Genomic DNA, 17,943 nt, shown 5'->3' with positions numbered 1-17,943 from the left:
ATTCACTTTTTACTTAATGCTTTTTCAATTCTTTCCTAAAGTGTGATCTAGTAACATGATAATATGAAAATAATTAGTAATTTCCTTTTTTTTTTTATTGTGTGCTCTAGTGTGGGATCATGTAAAGCAGAGTCTTTTTAACTGGCTCTGGTATGAAACTACTACATATAGTCCTTACACTGAAGAAACCTCCTATGAGAATTCTCTTCTGGTTAAACAGTCTGGATCACTACCACTGAGTTCCCTAATTCATGTCTTCCGAAGTCTCACCCCTAATGCAAGGTAAGAATGAAAACTATAGTTTCTTATTTTAAAAAACTCTATATTTTAAGACATGTACTACTGGATTTTAATGGCAATACTAAAGTTCCTACTTAGTCTGAAGGATGAAGAGAGGAGTAGTAATAATAGTTGCTAGTACCAGATTATATAATAGACTCTTTAGTAGTCTACCAATTTGCATAGTAGTAAAGCAGGAGTACCAACATATTTTTTTCCTAATAGATTTTTATATTTCTGAATAAGAGTATCTCGGTGGTCATTGTGGAGGAAAAGCAGAATTTTGATGGACTTTACTTAAATCTGATTATTATGTTTAATTATATATGAATATATATGATTCAAACACAGGTTCTTTTACATGAAATAGTTCATTTGATATTCATAACCACTCTAAAGTAGTTAGCAAAGGGCACAGAGATTTTGATTCCAATCCTCCTGACTCTAAAGCTCATGCTTTTCAAAATCTTTGTATAATGTGTCCAGTGATGCACTTTCAGTAGCCTAACCAAAAGTATATCTGAATTAATAAGATCTTAGATGAGTTGGATATAGCATAAGCCAACAAAAAAGTAAATTGTTTGAAATTAACCTGTTGAAAAGGCTTTTATTAGCAGTTCCCTCTCTCAAAGCATAGAATTCCAGAACTATTTTTAACAAGATGAAGTATTGAAAAACAACAAATCTTGTTGAGAATAGATCATTAAGATTTCAATAGATGAAGAGAAATGTGACCTTGGATATGTGGACTGAGTATATAATGATAGCAGCAGTTCCTTCCAAGTTAGAAATGTATTAGATTTGTAAATTAATCAAAACGTAATTGATTTTTTTCTGCTTTAAATTAAAGAGACAATTTTAAAAAATTTAAGAATAAGGTGAGACTAGCAAAGACTTTTATTTAAAATGTAATAAGGAAATTTGTGGAATAGTCGCAGAGATGTAGATTACAGCACGTGGAATACAGTCAGTAATATTGTGATAACGATGCATGGGGCCAGGTGGGTATCTGAAGCAGGGGATCACTCTACATTACATGATTTTCTAACCACTTTGCTGTACCTCTGAAACTAACACAGAATAATATTGAACATACCCTATTTCTCCATGTATAAGATGCACCCTTTTTTTGAAAAATTTGGGGTATAAAAACTAGTGTGTCTTGTACAGTGGTTGTAGATTTTTTTTTTTACTTGCATTTTCCACACTTTTGTGCTTGTTTTTGCACTCATTGTTGTAGATTTTTTTTACTTGCATTTCCTGCTTTTTCGCACTTGTCTTGGCGCTCATTATTTTGCACTTGTTACTGGTATATTATAGTAGGTTACATTTTTCTGCATTCTGCCCAGAAATGGCTCAAAAGATTTTTGTACAGTGCTGAATTCAAGTTAAAAATGATCCAGTTTGCTGAGGAACAGAAGAGAGGCGGAGAAGGGGTCAAAGAGTCCAGAGGGAAAGTGGGCAGAGGGAAAGGGGATGAGAGGAGGGGATCAAAGAAAGGAAAGGCATTAGTGAAAGTATATAAACATAACAGAGAGATAGAGTGCCTGACCTGTGGTGGCGCAGTGGATAAAGCGTCAACCTGGAAATGCTGAGGTCGCCGGTTCAAAACCCTGTACCTGCCTGGTCAAGGCACATATGGGAGTTGATGCTTCCAGCTCCTCCCCCCTTCTCTCTCTCTGTCTCTCTCTCCTCTGTCTCTCTCCTCTCTAAAAATGAATAAATAAATAAAAAAAATTAAAAAAAAAAGTCACTCAAAGAAAAAAAAAAGAGATAGAGGGCAGGATAGTAAATCATGGAGGAAAGGGAGGAAGGTGGGGGGGGGCAAAGGGGGTGTCGAGGAGAATAAGGGAGGGAGGGAGGGAGATATATTTGGGGGTACACTTGTAACTATATAAACACAACAAATTAGAATCAATTTAAAAATAAGAAAGAAAAGGCAAATAAAGAAGTTTAGTTAAAAAAAAAAAGTGAGCCAGTTTGCAAAAGGGAATAGAAATTGTGCTGCTGAACATAAATTTGGCCCTCCTCCAACTGAGAAATCAGACTGACACTGGCTATGGGAATAAGAAACACCACAGCAGAAGAAGGCCATGAGAGGCAAGTCAGCAAAATGGCCTGATTTAGAGAAGGAATTGAAGATATGGATTGAGGAGCAAAGGGCAATTGGAATTCTTGTGTCCACAAAGATGGTTCAGCATGAGGCAAGAAGAATTGCTGATGATAAAGAAGTTACTGATTTCAAAGGAGGACACAGTGGATGCTTCAGGTTCATGAAACGGGATGGACTCAGCATGCGTACATGCACCAGACTTGCCCAAAAGATGCCTGAAAGTTATGAGCAGAAGGTCCTTGAATTTCATTGTTTTGTCATTCAATGTCAGAAGACACATCAGTTTGAGTTGGGACAGATTGCTAATATAGACGAAGTCCCCCTTCAATTTGATGTTCCAAGTAACAGAACTGTTGATAAGAAGGGGGTGAAAACTGTAACTGTGAATACAAGTAGACGTGAAAAGAGCCATTATATAGTTGTTCTGGCTTGTTGTGCTGACAGAACCAAGCTGCCCCCTATGCTGATTTTCAAACGCAAAATAATGCCAAAAGAGGACATTCCTTGAGTGATTGTCTTCATTCATGACAAGGGTTGGATGGATCAGGATGGGATGAAGATCTGTTTTGAGAATGTTTGGAGAAGACCAGGTGGTCTCTTACGCAAACCTACCGTATTGGTGCTTGATCAGTTCAGGGTACACATAACAAAAACACAAAGAAGATTGCTGCAGAGCTAAAAACAAAACAAAACTTGCTGTCATATCTGGAGGCTTGACGTTCCAGCTCCAACCGCTTGATATCGGTATTAACAAACCCTTCAAAGCTGCCATAAGAGACAAATGGAACCAATGGATGAAGTCTTCTGGGGACAATTTGACACTGGCAGGAAGAGTGAAGAAACCAACTATAGGAGAAGTTTGTACCTGGGTGAAAATATCCTGGGATAATATCAAGATTGAGATTGTTGTCAAGTCATTTAAGAAGTGTGAACAGACACTTCTCCCAGGAAGAAATACAAATGGCCAACAGATATATGAAAAGATGCTCATCTTCATTAGCTATTATAGGAATGCAAATCAAAACTACAATGAGATACCACCTCACGCCTGTTAGATTATCAACAAGACAGGTAATAACAAGTGTTGGAGAGGCTGTGGAGAAAAAGGAACCCTCATCCACTGTTGGTGGGAATGTAAAGTAGTACAACCATTATAGAAGAAAGTATGGCCGTTCCTCAAAAGACTAAAAATAGAATTACCTTATGACCCAGCAATCCCTCTACTGGGGATATACCCCCAAAACTCAGAAACATTGATACGTAAAGACACATGCAGCCTCATGTTCATTGCAGCATTGTTCACAGTGGCCAAGACATGGAAACAACCAAAAAGCCCTTCAATAGAAGACTAAATAAAGAAGATGTGGTACATATATACTATGGAATACTACTCAGCCATAAGAAATGATGACATCGGAACATTTACAACAACATGGATGGACCTTGATAACATTATACTGAGTGGAATAAGTAAATCAGAAAAAACTAAGAACTGTGTGATTCCATACATAGATGGGACATAAAAATGAGACTAAGAGACATGGACAAGAGTGTGGTGGTTACGGGGGGTGGGGGGGGGGCGGGGGAGGAGCACAAAGAAAACCAGATAGAAGGTGACGATAAACAATTTGACTTTGGGTGATGGATAAGCAACATAATTAAGTGTCAAAATAACCTGGAGATGTTGTATCTGAATATATGTACCCTGATTTATTAATGTCACCCCATTAAAATTAATAAAAAAAAAACTCCACAAAAAAAGTGTGGCATTTCAAATGCCATAGATGGAACTGAGGACAAGGCAATATATGAAGACAGTGATTCATCATCAGACACAGTTGAGGACAAGCTAATGGATGAAAGTTTTGACAGTGATGAGGAGTTGTATGAACTTTATGATGAATAAAACTTGAGTTCAATAACTTTATGTAATACATTTTTTTTTCAGATTTTGGGCCCCAAAATTATGGTGCATCTTATACATGGGGAAATACAGTAAACTGTAATTGAAAAAAAATTTGAAAAAGAGCAACGAGGAGATATTTCTGTACAAAATGATAGAATATTTTTACATTTTAGTTCATTTTCTCTCATGCCAAACACACTGCATAATAGATTAAATATAAAATAACAAAGAATAAAAATATATAGCCTGACTCAAAAATATGAATATCTCAGTGGAATAAAATCAGAGCAGTGAGATAATCGAAGCCACCGCCGTGCTATGTTCTGGATCTAGAAGCAGCCTTGGCAGCTAGGAGTCTGACTTACATGGGGTAACAGTAGTGTGACAATATCACTTATTGTCCATACCCAGAAATTTTTGTTCAGGACAAATATTAAGCTGGACAGACTAGTAGGTGTAAAAATAAAAAACATAGCCTGACCAGGTGGTGGCACAGTGGATAGAGCGTTGGACTGGGATGCAGAAGGACCCAGATTCGAGACCCCGAGGTCGCCAGCTTGAGCGCAGGCTCATCTGGCTTGAGCAAAGAGCTCACCAGCTTGGACCCAAGGCCCCTGGCTCAAGCAGGGGGTTACTCGGTCTGCAGAAGGCCTGCGGTCAAGGCACATATGAGAAAGCAATCAATGAACAACTAAGAAGTCGCAACGCGCAATGAGAAACTGATGATTGATGCTTCTTATCTCTCTCCGTTCATGTCTGTCCCTGTCTATCTCTGCCTCTGTTTAAAAAAATAAAAAACATGTAAAACAATACTATATAATATTCAAATATATGTATGTATATATAGGCAGTGGGCAAAAGTAGGCTTACCATTGTGAGTACGTGAAACAATTTTTGTATTGTGTTATTTTTCATGTGAACAACTCTAAACATCGTTTTGCACACCCCTATATATGTGGGTATGTGTGTGTATGTGTACATTTATATATAAAGGAATCAAATTTTTAGATATAGGTAGATAGGAAAAATTCTTAATGTAGGATAGCAGTGACCCTAGAAAAGAAGAAAGGGAATAGATAAGAGACAGGGTACACAGAAACTTTCAAATAGATCTTGGGGTATTTTTTGCCATTTCTTTTTCATTTATTTGTTTCTCTTCGCTTTTTAAAAAACATTTTGTTTTGAAATAATTACAGATTCACAGGGGGCTACAAAGAAATGTACAGGGAGTCCCAGCACCTCTTTCCCAGCTAGCCCTCATGCCAGTGTCTCATACCACAGTGCAGTGTTAAAACCAAAAAACTGACGGTGGCACAACCCCTGGAGCGTAGTTAGATTTCACCACTGATACATGCACTCATTCGTGTATTTGAGAGTGTATGTGTGTGTTTAGTTCTGCAGGTTGTCACAGGTGTAACTTTGCAGGTTGTCACAGGTGTAACTTTGCATAACTACCACCACAGTGAGGATACTCAACTGTATCATCACCATAAGTCTCCCTCATATAACCCTCAAATGCTAATGAGTTCTGTTACTTTAAAAGATGTTTTTATACACTTGAAAATAAGAGTGCCTGACTAGGCAGTGGCATAGTAGATGGAGCGTCAACCTGGGATACTGAGGACCCAGGTTTGAAACCCTGAGGTCACTGGGTTGAGCACGGGCTCAGCAGCTTTAGTGTGGGGTCGCCAGCTTGAGTGAAGATCACAAACATGACCCTTTGGTCGTTGGCTTGAGCAAGGGGTCCTGGCTCAGGTGGATCCTCCTGGTCAGGGCATGTATGAGAAAGTAATCAATGAACAACTAAAAGTGCCACAACCACAAGTTGATGCTTCTCATCTCTCTCCCTTCCTGTCTTGTCTGTCCATATCTGTCCCTCTGTCTCTCTTGCTAAATAAATAAATAAAATTAACATTGTATTAACATTGAAATAGGTATTAAATGAGTAAAAATTTTTTATACTTTATTAATTTTTAGAGAGAGGAAGGAATAAAGAGGAGAGAGAGACCAATTTTTTCTTCCACTTATTTATGCATTCATTGGTTGATTCTTGTATGTGCTCAAACCAGGGAGCAAACCCAAATATTGACGTATCTGGACGATACTCTAACCAGCTGAGCTATCCAGTCAGGGCCTTTGATCATAATTTTTTATGGAATTAGGAACAAAAAAGTCTTCATTCAATTTTATTATTATGCTTACTGCTAATGGACTTTTGCAAGTTGCTATATATGAAGTTGGGGATCCATACAATATAAGCACTCACAACATTAAATGACACTGCTCTAAAGCAAATATATTTTAATTTGGCATACTTAAATGTGTGCTAGTCTTCAACACTTTTTAAAAACTATATTTAAACTACTTTGAAATTTTGGTTCATTCTGCAAACTCCAATATCATTTAGTCTTGGTATACTTGGTATAAATGTGATTGATCAAAAATTTTAACCAAAATTTAGCTGTGGAGTCAGTAGCAGAACAGTTGACCCTTGAACGACATGGGTTTTAAATAAATATGTATTTAGCCCTTTGTATCCCCTTATTTCATGTCCATGAATTCAATCAGCTACAGGTCAAAAATAGCATTGTCAGACCATGCTCTGGCAGATGCAGAGAAGCAACTCTGTATATTGTTCTACACCATTTCATCTAAGAGCCTGGAGCATCCTTGGACTGTGGTATCCACAAGGTGTCTTGGAACCAATCTCCCAAAGATACCAAGGGACAACTGGGAGTCAAACTTATACTTGGATTTTCAACTACATGGGGTGTCGGTACCCTTAACTAACCCCTCAATTGTTCAAGGGTCAACTTACTTGATTATAAAGTGGTCATTCAGATAATCCAAAATATGCTTATAGTAATTATTTTCTAGATTATCATAAAAATGAAAATGCAGAGGTTTAAAATTTTTGTTATACCCAAAGATTCCTGGAAATCTTAAGTTGTAACACTGCTTCCAACCCCATAATTCCACTTGGTTCAGTCTGATGGAAGTAATTCAAAATCAGTAAGTGAAAAAGTGAAGTATAAAATGGTTTAGATACTATATATACATGCATGAATTTATGTGTCCACCCTGCCTCGTTCCACAAAGATTTTAGAAAGCAGCATACACAAATATTGTCTCCACATCAAACGTTAGTGGTTGTTATTTCAGGGCTATGGGATTGATATTTTCCTTGTTAGATTTTATTTTATATTCCAAATTTTCTATATTGGACTAATCTATTGACTAAAAAATAGCCATATATTTTCCTTAAAAGGAAGTAAAAAAGCTTTTCCTTTTTAAGTATACCAGTGTATAATGTTCTTGGAGAAAGGAATAGACGCTAATACAGACAAGCCAAGTATTTCACATCCTCTTAATGTAATTTACTACTAGTTGTTATCGTTTGATGTTAACGTTCTGGATTTGAATTCGTTTTTGGTTTTTTTCCTTAGGGGGATTTTCAGGCTGCTAATAAAGTATCAGCTGGATAACCAGGATAACCCTTCTTACATTGGTATTCAATATTTATGATATTAAGTTGTGTGTCTTTTGTTTCACCCCATATATTCCTTTTTCTGGAATCTAATAATAGCATTGCAGTTTTTCTCAGCAATGAATAAATGGTTTTCTCTGTGCTCAGTGTGTCTGCCACATGCCAGATATTCTAATAGCTCTACAGGTGCACTGCTGAACAGGCTCTTTCCCAATATTAATTGAAAGTAAACCCAGCTTGCTTTTTAAATTTCTCACGCTAACTGTGGATGTGTGTCTTCCATTTTACATATATTTTATGCATTGGGCATCTTATATTTCCTTCCCTTTGAGTACAGATAATATGTTAACATAAACATTTTCATAATCATTCAGCTCTCATGACTTACTAGTTCCCTTTTTAGAAGTCAACTTGATTCACTGCATTTAAAACTGCCCACAGGGTTATGTAATTCTTAGTTACAGTTGACTATCTTCAACCAATCAGTTTTGTTTAAAAAATTTAAGGCACAGTATTGTCTAGTTTTGCTTCTTCCAGAGGCACTTTTTTTTTAAAATTTATACTTAATGACTGCTTTGAAATACTGTGGCCATGGCACTTCCTTTCTGTTCTTTGGTATAGATATCCATTTATGGGGTCATGCCTTAAATGCTAACTTATATTCACGTCTTTTGAACTCTATAGGACTTTCTTTTCAAGATTTTTACCAGCAGTGTCGGGAGACATTCCTTGTCAATAGTGATCTGACCCTTCGGGCCCAGTTAACTGAATTTAGGGACCACAAGCTTATAAGAACAAAGAAGGTAAGACTTTGCTATTACAGAATTATATTCCAGGAATAGGATATCTTGTTTATTAAGGATACGTATGCCTTTGACTGAGATCTGATTATGAAACATAGGTTCTATGATAGATCACATGGATCCATTTAGGCAGTGTATCATTTGAGTTCTGTGGAGAGAGAAAAGGTAGAACTACACTGTTTTAGAGCAGAGCACAAAACCCAAGTATTCTAGTCTAGAGTAACAGGCCATTAGAAATAAGAGTCAAATAATTGTTTCCTTCTTCCTCTCTTTCCTCTACCCCATTTATTGATCTGGTCTGGTTTTACTGAGCACTATTAGGATATAGTAATAAGCAAAACCCTCTTCTCCTAGAGCTTTAAGTCCAATGGAGGACATGGACATGTTGAGTAATCTCACACGTGTACAATTTTATCTGATAAATCCTGTGATTAGAAGGCACATGGTTCTGATAGAGCATATTAAAACTTGGATTTAACTTAATTATGGATATCAGAAACCACTGAACTGAGATCTGAAGGAAGACTAGGTGATCACTAGTCAGACAGGGAAGGGAAGAACATTCTAGGCAGGAACAACATCTACAGAGACTTTGGAACAAAAAGAAGGCCAGCATAACACAAGATAATCCTGAAAGGATAGTAATATAAGGGCTAGACCATGTGCAACTTTTAGGCCAGGGAAAAGAACTTAATCTTTATTCAAAGATAATAGAAGACATTATAAATAAAGTGTTCTGACTGGTGTCAGAGTGGAATAGGGATTGCCAAAACTGTGCACAGAGATCAGCAAGGAGGGTGGTCGCAGTCTGGGTGAGAGGATGGCGAACAGGAAAAAGGGGCTGGATTCGGGATACACTTAGGAGGCAAGATTAACAAGGATTGATGATAGATGGGATAGTCTTGGGAAAGTGTCAGAAGTAATTCCTGGTTTCTGCCTTGGATAACTAGAGAGATGGTGGGATCACTGGATGAGAAAATGGAAGAATAACAATTGGGGGGAACATCCTAAGTTCATGGTCTTAGTATGTTTGAACTTACTTTGTTTGAGGTTCCTTTGAGATTTCATGTGGAGATATCAACTAGGGAGTTGGATTCCTGGGATGAGAGACCAGAGGAAAGATCTGGGCTAGAGATAGAAGGTTGTGATCCCTACATACTTAGTGTGTAATTGAAACCAAGCATTGGTGCAGCTACCTAGAGAGAAGGGGTAGTGAGATTAGAGAGCCAGGAACTAAGCCCAGAGGTGTGACACTTAATGGCCAAGTAAAAGATAAGCCTGCAAGGTGAGAGAAACAGCCAGAGTCAGGAAAACCAGACTGAGAAAAAGCATGCTTTAAGGAAAAAAGAATGCTTTAAGAAAAAAAGATTGTCAAATTAAAAAATGATAACTGCCAACACAATAGCTGTTTTGTATGAATGAATCAAAGTTATACTTTTTTAAATCAGATTGGCAAAAAATATGAATTTTGATGTGCCACAGAATTTTAGTAGTTTTTGTGTGCCATGAGGTGAAAAAGGTTGAAAAAGCTCTTGGTGACTCGATAATGGTGGCAGTGTGACTGGGTTTAGAGGGAAATGAGGAAGTGGAGACCACTGTGATAAGACTAGACATCTGGAAATGTGCAGGTTAGGTGACAGTTGGAAAAGAATGAGTCCAGTGATGGGTTGTTTTTTTTTTTCTTTTTTTAAATTTTTATTCATTTTAGAGAGGAGGGAGGGAGAGAGAGAGAGAGAGAGACAGAGAGAAAGAGAAAGGGGGAAGAGCAGGAAGCATCAACTCCCATATGTGCCTTGACTAGGCAAGCCCAGGATTTCAAACCAGCGACCTCAGTGTTCCAGGTCGAGGCTTTATCCACTGCGCCACCACAGGTCAGGCAAGAAAGGTTTTTGTTTTTTTTTTTATTTTTATTTTTTTTTTTTTTTACTACAGAGGCAGAGATAGGGACAGACAGACAGGAACGGAGAGAGATGAGAAGCATCAATCATCAGTTTCTCGTTGCACGTTGCGACTTCTTAGTTGTTCATTGATTGCTTTCTCACATGTGCCTTGACCGTGGGCCTTCAGCAGACCGAGTAACCCCCTGTGGAGCCAGCGACCCTGGGTCCAAGCTGGTGAGCTCTTTGCTCAAGCCAGATGAGCCCGCGCTCAAGCTGGCGACCTCGGGGTCTCGAACCTGGGTCCTTCCACATCCCAGTCCGACGCTCTATCCACTGCGCCACCACCTGGTCAGGCTTTTTTAAGATTTTATTTATCCATTTTTATTGGTGAGAGAGAGAGGGGAAAGAGATAGAGAGAACAGGGGAAGGAGCAGGAAGCATCAACTCCCATATGTGCCTTGACCAGGCAAGCCCAGGGTTTTGAACCGGCAACCTCAGCATTGCAGGTCGACGCTTTATCCACTGCGCCACCACAGGTCAGGCAGTTTTGTTTTTTAATTCATTTTAGAGAGCAGGGAGAGAGAAGGGGGGAGGAGCAGGAAGCATCAACTCCCATATGTGCCTTGACCAGGCATTTAAGTAGAGATGTGTGGCATTTTCCTTTAACTTTATGCTTCCATATTTATATAAATTAAATCCATACATATGATAAGATTCAAATCTATCCCTTACAAATGACTGACATTCAGGGTATTCTTACATCTTTTAGGGAACTGATGGAGTGGAATATTTATTAATTCCTATTGACAATGGAACATTGACTGATTTCCTGGAAGAAGAGGACGAGTCTTGAAGTTACCCTTTATTTTACTCTTGATATTCTGTGGAAGGTGGTTGTACTCCAGCTGCCACTCCTGCAGTCTAAAGTATTGTGTTTACATCCACCATCAGACCTCTTTCCCATTGTACAGGATTTAAAATCGGGAGGGGGGAATTAGAATCGTGATTAGTCTGGCTGGTGTACCATCTGTAGTACTGCTATTCATTGGTCCTCAAGTTGGAGAAAATGTGCCTTTCGTTCATTACCTCTCTGGAGATTCTTGCTGGAATAAACAGTGTGCTCAGGGACTATTTGGAACTGGATGTATTTGAATTCTTTTATACCAGAAATGATATTACTCCTAATTTTTTGAGGGCCTTTTAACACTCCTGGAGCTGACTGTTTGCAAAAGTGCTTGTTGCAGAGTGTGTAAGGACAAAAACACTGGTACCATAAAATCTGCTTTATTTGTTCTGTATGTCAGAACTGGTAAGTGAAATGGAGAAGGCAGCTTACCTCTTACTGTTTCTGAAATGGCTTAACAAAAGTTGTAAAACTGGGGGAAAGTAGGTGATCCAGCTTTCTCCTTTCAGATTTAGTCCACATTACGGAAAGGGAGCGGGGGAAAGGAATGACACTATTCAGTTGCAATAGTGGGAAAAGCATAACAAGTATATGGCATATATACCCCGCCTAGAAATCACATGAAAAATAATAAAACATGATATTCTGAACAGTTAACATTTGTGCCATCACCTTTATGATCCAGGTGAGAAACCAGGCTAGAGAAATACACTTCTGAATTACATATTAGTCATTATTTTCAAGACAACAGAAAATAAAATTTTATTCTTGTGTACCATCTGATTTTTCTTATCTTGAACAGTATGCAGGTGAGTAGCATATTAATAGCTGACTTTAGATTAATCTTGATTTCTCTGTTATATATATCTAAGACATTTAAAATTTTTTCTTACAGTGACAATTTCAAGCCTCCTAAATATTTACACAATATTAACCTTGGTCACTGTAGTCAGCTTAGTCGTCACAATACTCCATGAAATACTTCATTCTTGGAAATGAAATTCTTTATTAATATATTCACTGTAATAAAGTATGTACTGCATCAGCATTTGAACTCATTTTTTATCTTGTAAATGTCTTTCATGAAAATATTTCCAAAAATGCTCAGAATTATTTTTCCAGAATTTTGAGATCATTTCTTTGTGGCATATACCATATTTCCCCATGTATAAGACATTCCCATGTATAAGATGCACCTTAATTTGGGGGCTCTATATTTGAAAAAAAAAATTATTACATAAAGTTATTGAGCTCAAGTTTTATTCATCATAAAATTTATACAACTTCTCATCACTGTCAAAACTCCCATCCATTATCTTGTCCTCATCTGTGCCTGATGAGGAATCACTGTGTTCATTATATTGCCTTGTCCTCAGTTCCATCTATGGCTTTTAAAATGCAGCAACCACTGTATAAGACACACCCAATTTTTAGACCCCAACATTTTTGGAAAAGGGTACATCTTATACATGTGGAAATATGGTAATATTATGTTAAATCCGTGTATTAAGGGTTTAATTTTAAATATAATTACTAATCAAAATATTTAAGAATTTATACATGATTGACAAAAAATTTTTAAATTACACCAAAGTTATAATCAATGAAAAGTGGTTTGTTTGTTTTTTCCATTTTTCCGAAGCTGGAAATGGGGAGGCAGTCAGACAGACTCCTGCATGCACCCTGCCGGGATCCACCCGGGCATGCCCACCAGGGGGCGATGCTCTGCCCCTCTGGGGGGTCGCTCTGTCACATCCAGAGCTATTCTAGTGCCTGAGGCAGAGGCCACAGAGCCATCCTCAGCGTCCGGGCCACGTTTGCTCCAGTGGAGCCTTGGCTGTGGGAGGGGAAGAGAGAGACAGAGAAGAAGGAGAGGGGGAGGGGTGGAGAAGCAGATGGGTGCTTCTCCTGTGTGCCCTGGCTGGGAATCGAACCCGGGACTCCTGCATACCAGGCCGACGCTCTACCGCTGAGCCAACCGGCCAGGGCTGAAAAGTGGTTTCTTTTCCATTCTTTGATCCAGTCCCTTAAGCAACCAGTGAGAATAATCTAGAGGTAGTTTATGCATATATAAGGGTTGTCTATTTTTTCCTTTTAAAAACAAACGGTAGAACATGATACTTGCTGGTTTGCACCTTGCTTTTTTCCCCCTTAATATATCTAGTTTATAACGTAGTATTAAAAAGGTATACAAATTTTTTAATGACCTAATGTGTGAACTTGACATTTGTCCTTAAATATATACTAGTTTATTTTTATAATTTTTGTGCCTATACAATTTGCAAGCAGTTTGTGTCAATAGTCTTTACTGTTAATAAAAAGCCAATTTGGATAGAATCACTCCTTATTTATAGCATCAGTTGTTTTGTTTTTTACTAAAAACATCTTGGAAGTTCCTCAAAAATTATTTGAATCTATCTTACAGATCTGGTGAAGATTTTGGTAGAATTCTATGCTCTTCATTACTTGTTTCAGCAACATCAATGTTCCTTAAGCTCTATCAGTTAGCGTTTGACTGCTAAGGCTTCAATTTTTGCTGTTACTTGCTTCTGGCAACACTGAACAGACCTGAAACCTTGAAAGATTTTTACAGCTACTCAATAAAATAGTAAATAAGCCAAGAAAAGGTACAGATGTTGTAAAACAGACGTTTACACTGTACAAACGTGGCATGACTTCCTTATGAGGTGATCAGTTCCTGTGATACTCCAGAAAATGCTAATTCTTAGCATCATGTTTGTCATTTTAATATATGAACATTCATATACAAGGTCAGTGAGTTTGGGAGATGGTTAACAGATTTTGCTTAACTTTAAAAAATAATTACTAAAAAAGACTTTTAGGTGGGTCCCCAGCCCAATCCCGACGCCAGCACACTTGCTTTGTGAGCCAGCCCCGCAGCTGATGGCCTCCACCTCTACTTCAAGGAAGTCATGTGACTAACGCATTTTCATCAGATTTCCTCTGATTTACCCTGAAGTGTATGTGAGAAGGATGTGCACTGCCAAGAAATGTGGAATTAGGTTCCAGCCTCCAGCTGTTCCCTTAACCGATGAGGATGAAATGAAGGGGAAAGGTCACCAGCTCATGCATCATGCCTGTCTGAAACTTTTCTAAGTTTTCCGATTGCCACAGCTGCTGAACAATTGAAGAGGTACCTGGAACAAGTGTCCCTGAGACAGAAGTTATTCAGCTTTTTACGAGGTTACTTGTTCAGGCAGAGTTTGGCAGAAACAAGGGAACAAATCTGATGGGAAACCATTGATCCTGAGGAAGACCTAAACAAACTCTAGTAGACGACAAGAAACTTGCCAGAAGGAAGAGCATCATGGATGATGTTTTGGAGAAAAGTCAGAAGTATGATCCAAATTTTGTTGACAAAGTTCAGTTCTCACAGGATAATCCCGAGCCTGGAACAGAGCCAGCTGATGAGTTCTGATACCAAAAACAAAAGTTTATTGGGCTAGCACCCTGGTTGGCAAACCGTGGCTTGCGAGCCACATGTAGCTCTTTAGCCCCTTGAGTGTGGCTCTTCCACAAAATAGCATGTGTGGGCGCTACCTCGATAAGGAATGTACCTGCCTATATAGTTTAAGTTTAAAAAGTTTGGCTCTCGAAAGAAATTTCAATTGTTGTACTGTTGATATTTGGCTCTGTTGACTAATGAGTTTGCCGACCACTGGGCTAGCAGAAACTCCTTATACAAAGAATGTAGATTTGTTCCAGAAAAATCCGTAAAGAACACTAAATGTATACGTTGGGTCATATTTGAACAGTATTATTTTTCAAAACCAAAATACATGTAGAGCCTCTACTATGTAGGTACATGAGGAATGTAGGAGAAACAAGATAGCCACCTGACTAAGGAGCTTACAATCTAACTGGAAGACAGTAAAAAATGTGGAAAGCGTCTGACTGGGTGGTTGCACAGTGGGTAGCGTGTTGGACTGGGATGCGGAGGGCCCAGGTTCGAGACCCCGAAGTCACCAGCTTGAGCGCGGGCTCATCTGGTTTGAGCAAGGCTCACCAGCTTGGACCCAAGATCACTGGCTCAAGCAAGGGGTTACTTAGTTTGCTGAAGGCCCACGGTCAAGGCACATATGAGAAAGCAATCAATGAACAACTAAGGTATCACAACGAAAAACTGATGATTGATGCTTCTCATCTCCATTCCTGCCTATCTGTCCCTCTCTCTGACTCTGCACAAAAACAAAAATGTGAAAAGCCAATTAACAGTGTTAGGCAGCAAAAGCATTAACGCCAAATACCTGATAAAGGCAAAAAAAAAGGGTCAGAGCCTAGATTACTATAGAGTACAACAGGGAAGACTCATCCGTTAGTGGAAGTAGCTAACACTGGAGTAGAGTACCCCTCCCTGCACAGTGCCCTGCAGCTGCAAGTGCATGTCATCTGGACAGCAAGGGAATTCTGCCCCTCAGAATCAGAAAATATACAGCAGACATTCTGAAACCCTGAACATCTTCCCATAAATAAGAGGTTTGCTTATAAAATGGGAAATCTAGTATAACAAATGAACAATAGGTACTGCAAAAAAAAAACCTTTTAGAAGTTGACATTTTTTTCCAGCTAATTCAAATGTGAAGCCAGCAGCATTGTTCAGAACGTTTTCTTACATTCTAGGAGATGAGATGACTCAGTTTGCTAGTCTGTAAAATTGGGAATAACAACTATAAGGGATTGAAAGTGTTTATGAAGCACCTAGTAGAATACTTAGCACAAAATTAATACGGTACTGTATAAATAATTACTATTATTATTTGAACGCTAATCATCTTTACATATTACCAATAAAATTACAGGTGAGTTACCTAAAAATAATAAAGTTATATAAATAATGATCATATATATTAAGAAAAAAAATAACCTCATCCTGATTCTGAATTTAGAGATTAGGAATCTAGAAACAAGAATACATAGACCTTATCACCTAGAGGATACTGCCTAGAAATAAATGTTCCAATTCTAAGTCTTCAAAGTATATTCTAAAACTCACCATGGGCAGGTGGCACAGTGGATAGAGTGTCAGTTTGGAATACTGAGGTCCCAGGTTCAAGACTCCTAGGTCACTGGCCTAACCTTGGGCTCATCGGCTTGAGCTCAGGGTTGCCTTGAGTGAGAGATCAGCATGACCACAAGGCCTCTGGTTTTAGCAAGGGATCACTGGCTCAGCTTGAGCCCCCCGCCCCGCCCCGTCAAGGCACATATGAGAAACAATCAACGAACAACTAAAGTGATGTAACCATGAGTTGATGCTTCTCATCTCTTCCCTTCCCATCTCTATTTCTTTCTCTCAAAAAAACAAAACAAAACAACCCAAAAACAAAAAACCTAACCATGGGCAGAGATCTATTATTAGAATGACATAATTATAGACACACACACATACACTGGGGAACAAAACTTTTGTTGCATCAACAAAAACACTTGTTCTTACCTAATTGGAGTATGCTGATCTCAAATCTGACATAAGTTTTTCTCTGTAAGCTACAGTTGTTGTTTTTTTTGCAATTCAAGATTTTAGGTTTTCATCTTATGGTAAAATTTTCAACATTTAGTTTAACATAATGAAGTAGAATGTCTTGGGCATCATCTTTGTGAAAATATAATTATATAATGCAGTAAATATACTAATACACTAAGATATGATTGCTTCAGAATTTGTCTACAATTTCAAAATAGAACATATTAAAACACTTATTTTAATCATAAGATTTGCACAAAACTTACTTAAATTCTATTCAGGCAAAAATTTGCGTTTGTAGCTCTTGTGTTTGTGTACTTGTTGAGGACAGTCTCGTTTGATGCTCCAGCAGTAGTCTGCTCATCACTAACAGCTCCAAGATTTTCAGGAAACTTATCGAGGTGACTGTTCAGGAAGTGAATCTTAACGCTAATGTTACACTCAATGTCACAGAAAGCCAACGGCATCCTTTGAACCGGTTCAGTTTTCTGTTTTGTTGCCAAGGAAGTTCTTTGTAACTGCCACAAGACTGCCATGCTGCTTTCTCCTCCTTATTCATCTTCCTGGCAAATTATTCATCATGTATGAGGGTTCGAATTTGAGGTCCACCAAATACACCTACTTTTATTTTCTCGAAAGACAAGGCAGGAAGAGCAGAAATATCTAATATGTTGAAAGCATTCACTTTCTTTATTCAAATCCTGAACAAACTGCTTCATTAAGCCAACTTTGATGTGAAGAGGGGGAAAAATGATCCTGTCTCGATTAACTACAGGTTCATAAACAATATTTTGCATCCCTACTTCCAGAGCTTCACGTTTCGGCCACTCCTTCTGTGTCCAGTGTTTCTCCCAAGCTCGGCTGTCCCACAAACATGGAAAGCAAGGATACTTCATGAAACCTCTGTTATCCTAGCAGGAAATTTACCATATTAAGATCCACACAGGCCCTGGCCATTTGGCTCAGTGGTAGAGCGTCAGCCTGGCATGCAGGAGTCCCAGGTTCGACTCCCGGCCAGGGCACACAGGAGAAGTGCCCATCTGCTTCTCCACCCCTCCCCCTCCCGCAGCCAAGGCTCCATTGGAGCAA

The 17,943-nt window shown here is 38.5% G+C and overlaps 1 protein-coding gene across 2 annotated transcripts in view; it reads left to right on the top strand.

The window, feature by feature from the left end:
• Positions 1–16,179, top strand: part of ORC2 (origin recognition complex subunit 2) — a 57,005-nt gene extending 40,826 nt beyond the window's left edge. Inside the window, exons 16-19 of one of the 2 annotated variants that reach the window (XM_066346127.1) lie at positions 111–282; positions 7,745–7,806; positions 8,470–8,588; positions 11,238–16,179. In XM_066346127.1, coding sequence (XP_066202224.1) covers positions 111–282; positions 7,745–7,806; positions 8,470–8,588; positions 11,238–11,321 — 437 coding nt within the window. In that variant the 3' untranslated portion in view covers positions 11,322–16,179. The remainder of the gene's footprint in view (positions 1–110; positions 283–7,744; positions 7,807–8,469; positions 8,589–11,237) is intronic. The other variant, XM_066346126.1, reaches the window with a different exon arrangement.
• Positions 16,180–17,943: the final 1,764 nt, after the last annotated feature.

This window comes from Saccopteryx leptura, chromosome 7 (assembly GCF_036850995.1).
Source record: "Saccopteryx leptura isolate mSacLep1 chromosome 7, mSacLep1_pri_phased_curated, whole genome shotgun sequence".
NCBI lineage: Eukaryota > Metazoa > Chordata > Mammalia > Chiroptera > Emballonuridae > Saccopteryx > Saccopteryx leptura.
This window is presented reverse-complemented; position numbering and strand designations above follow the sequence as displayed.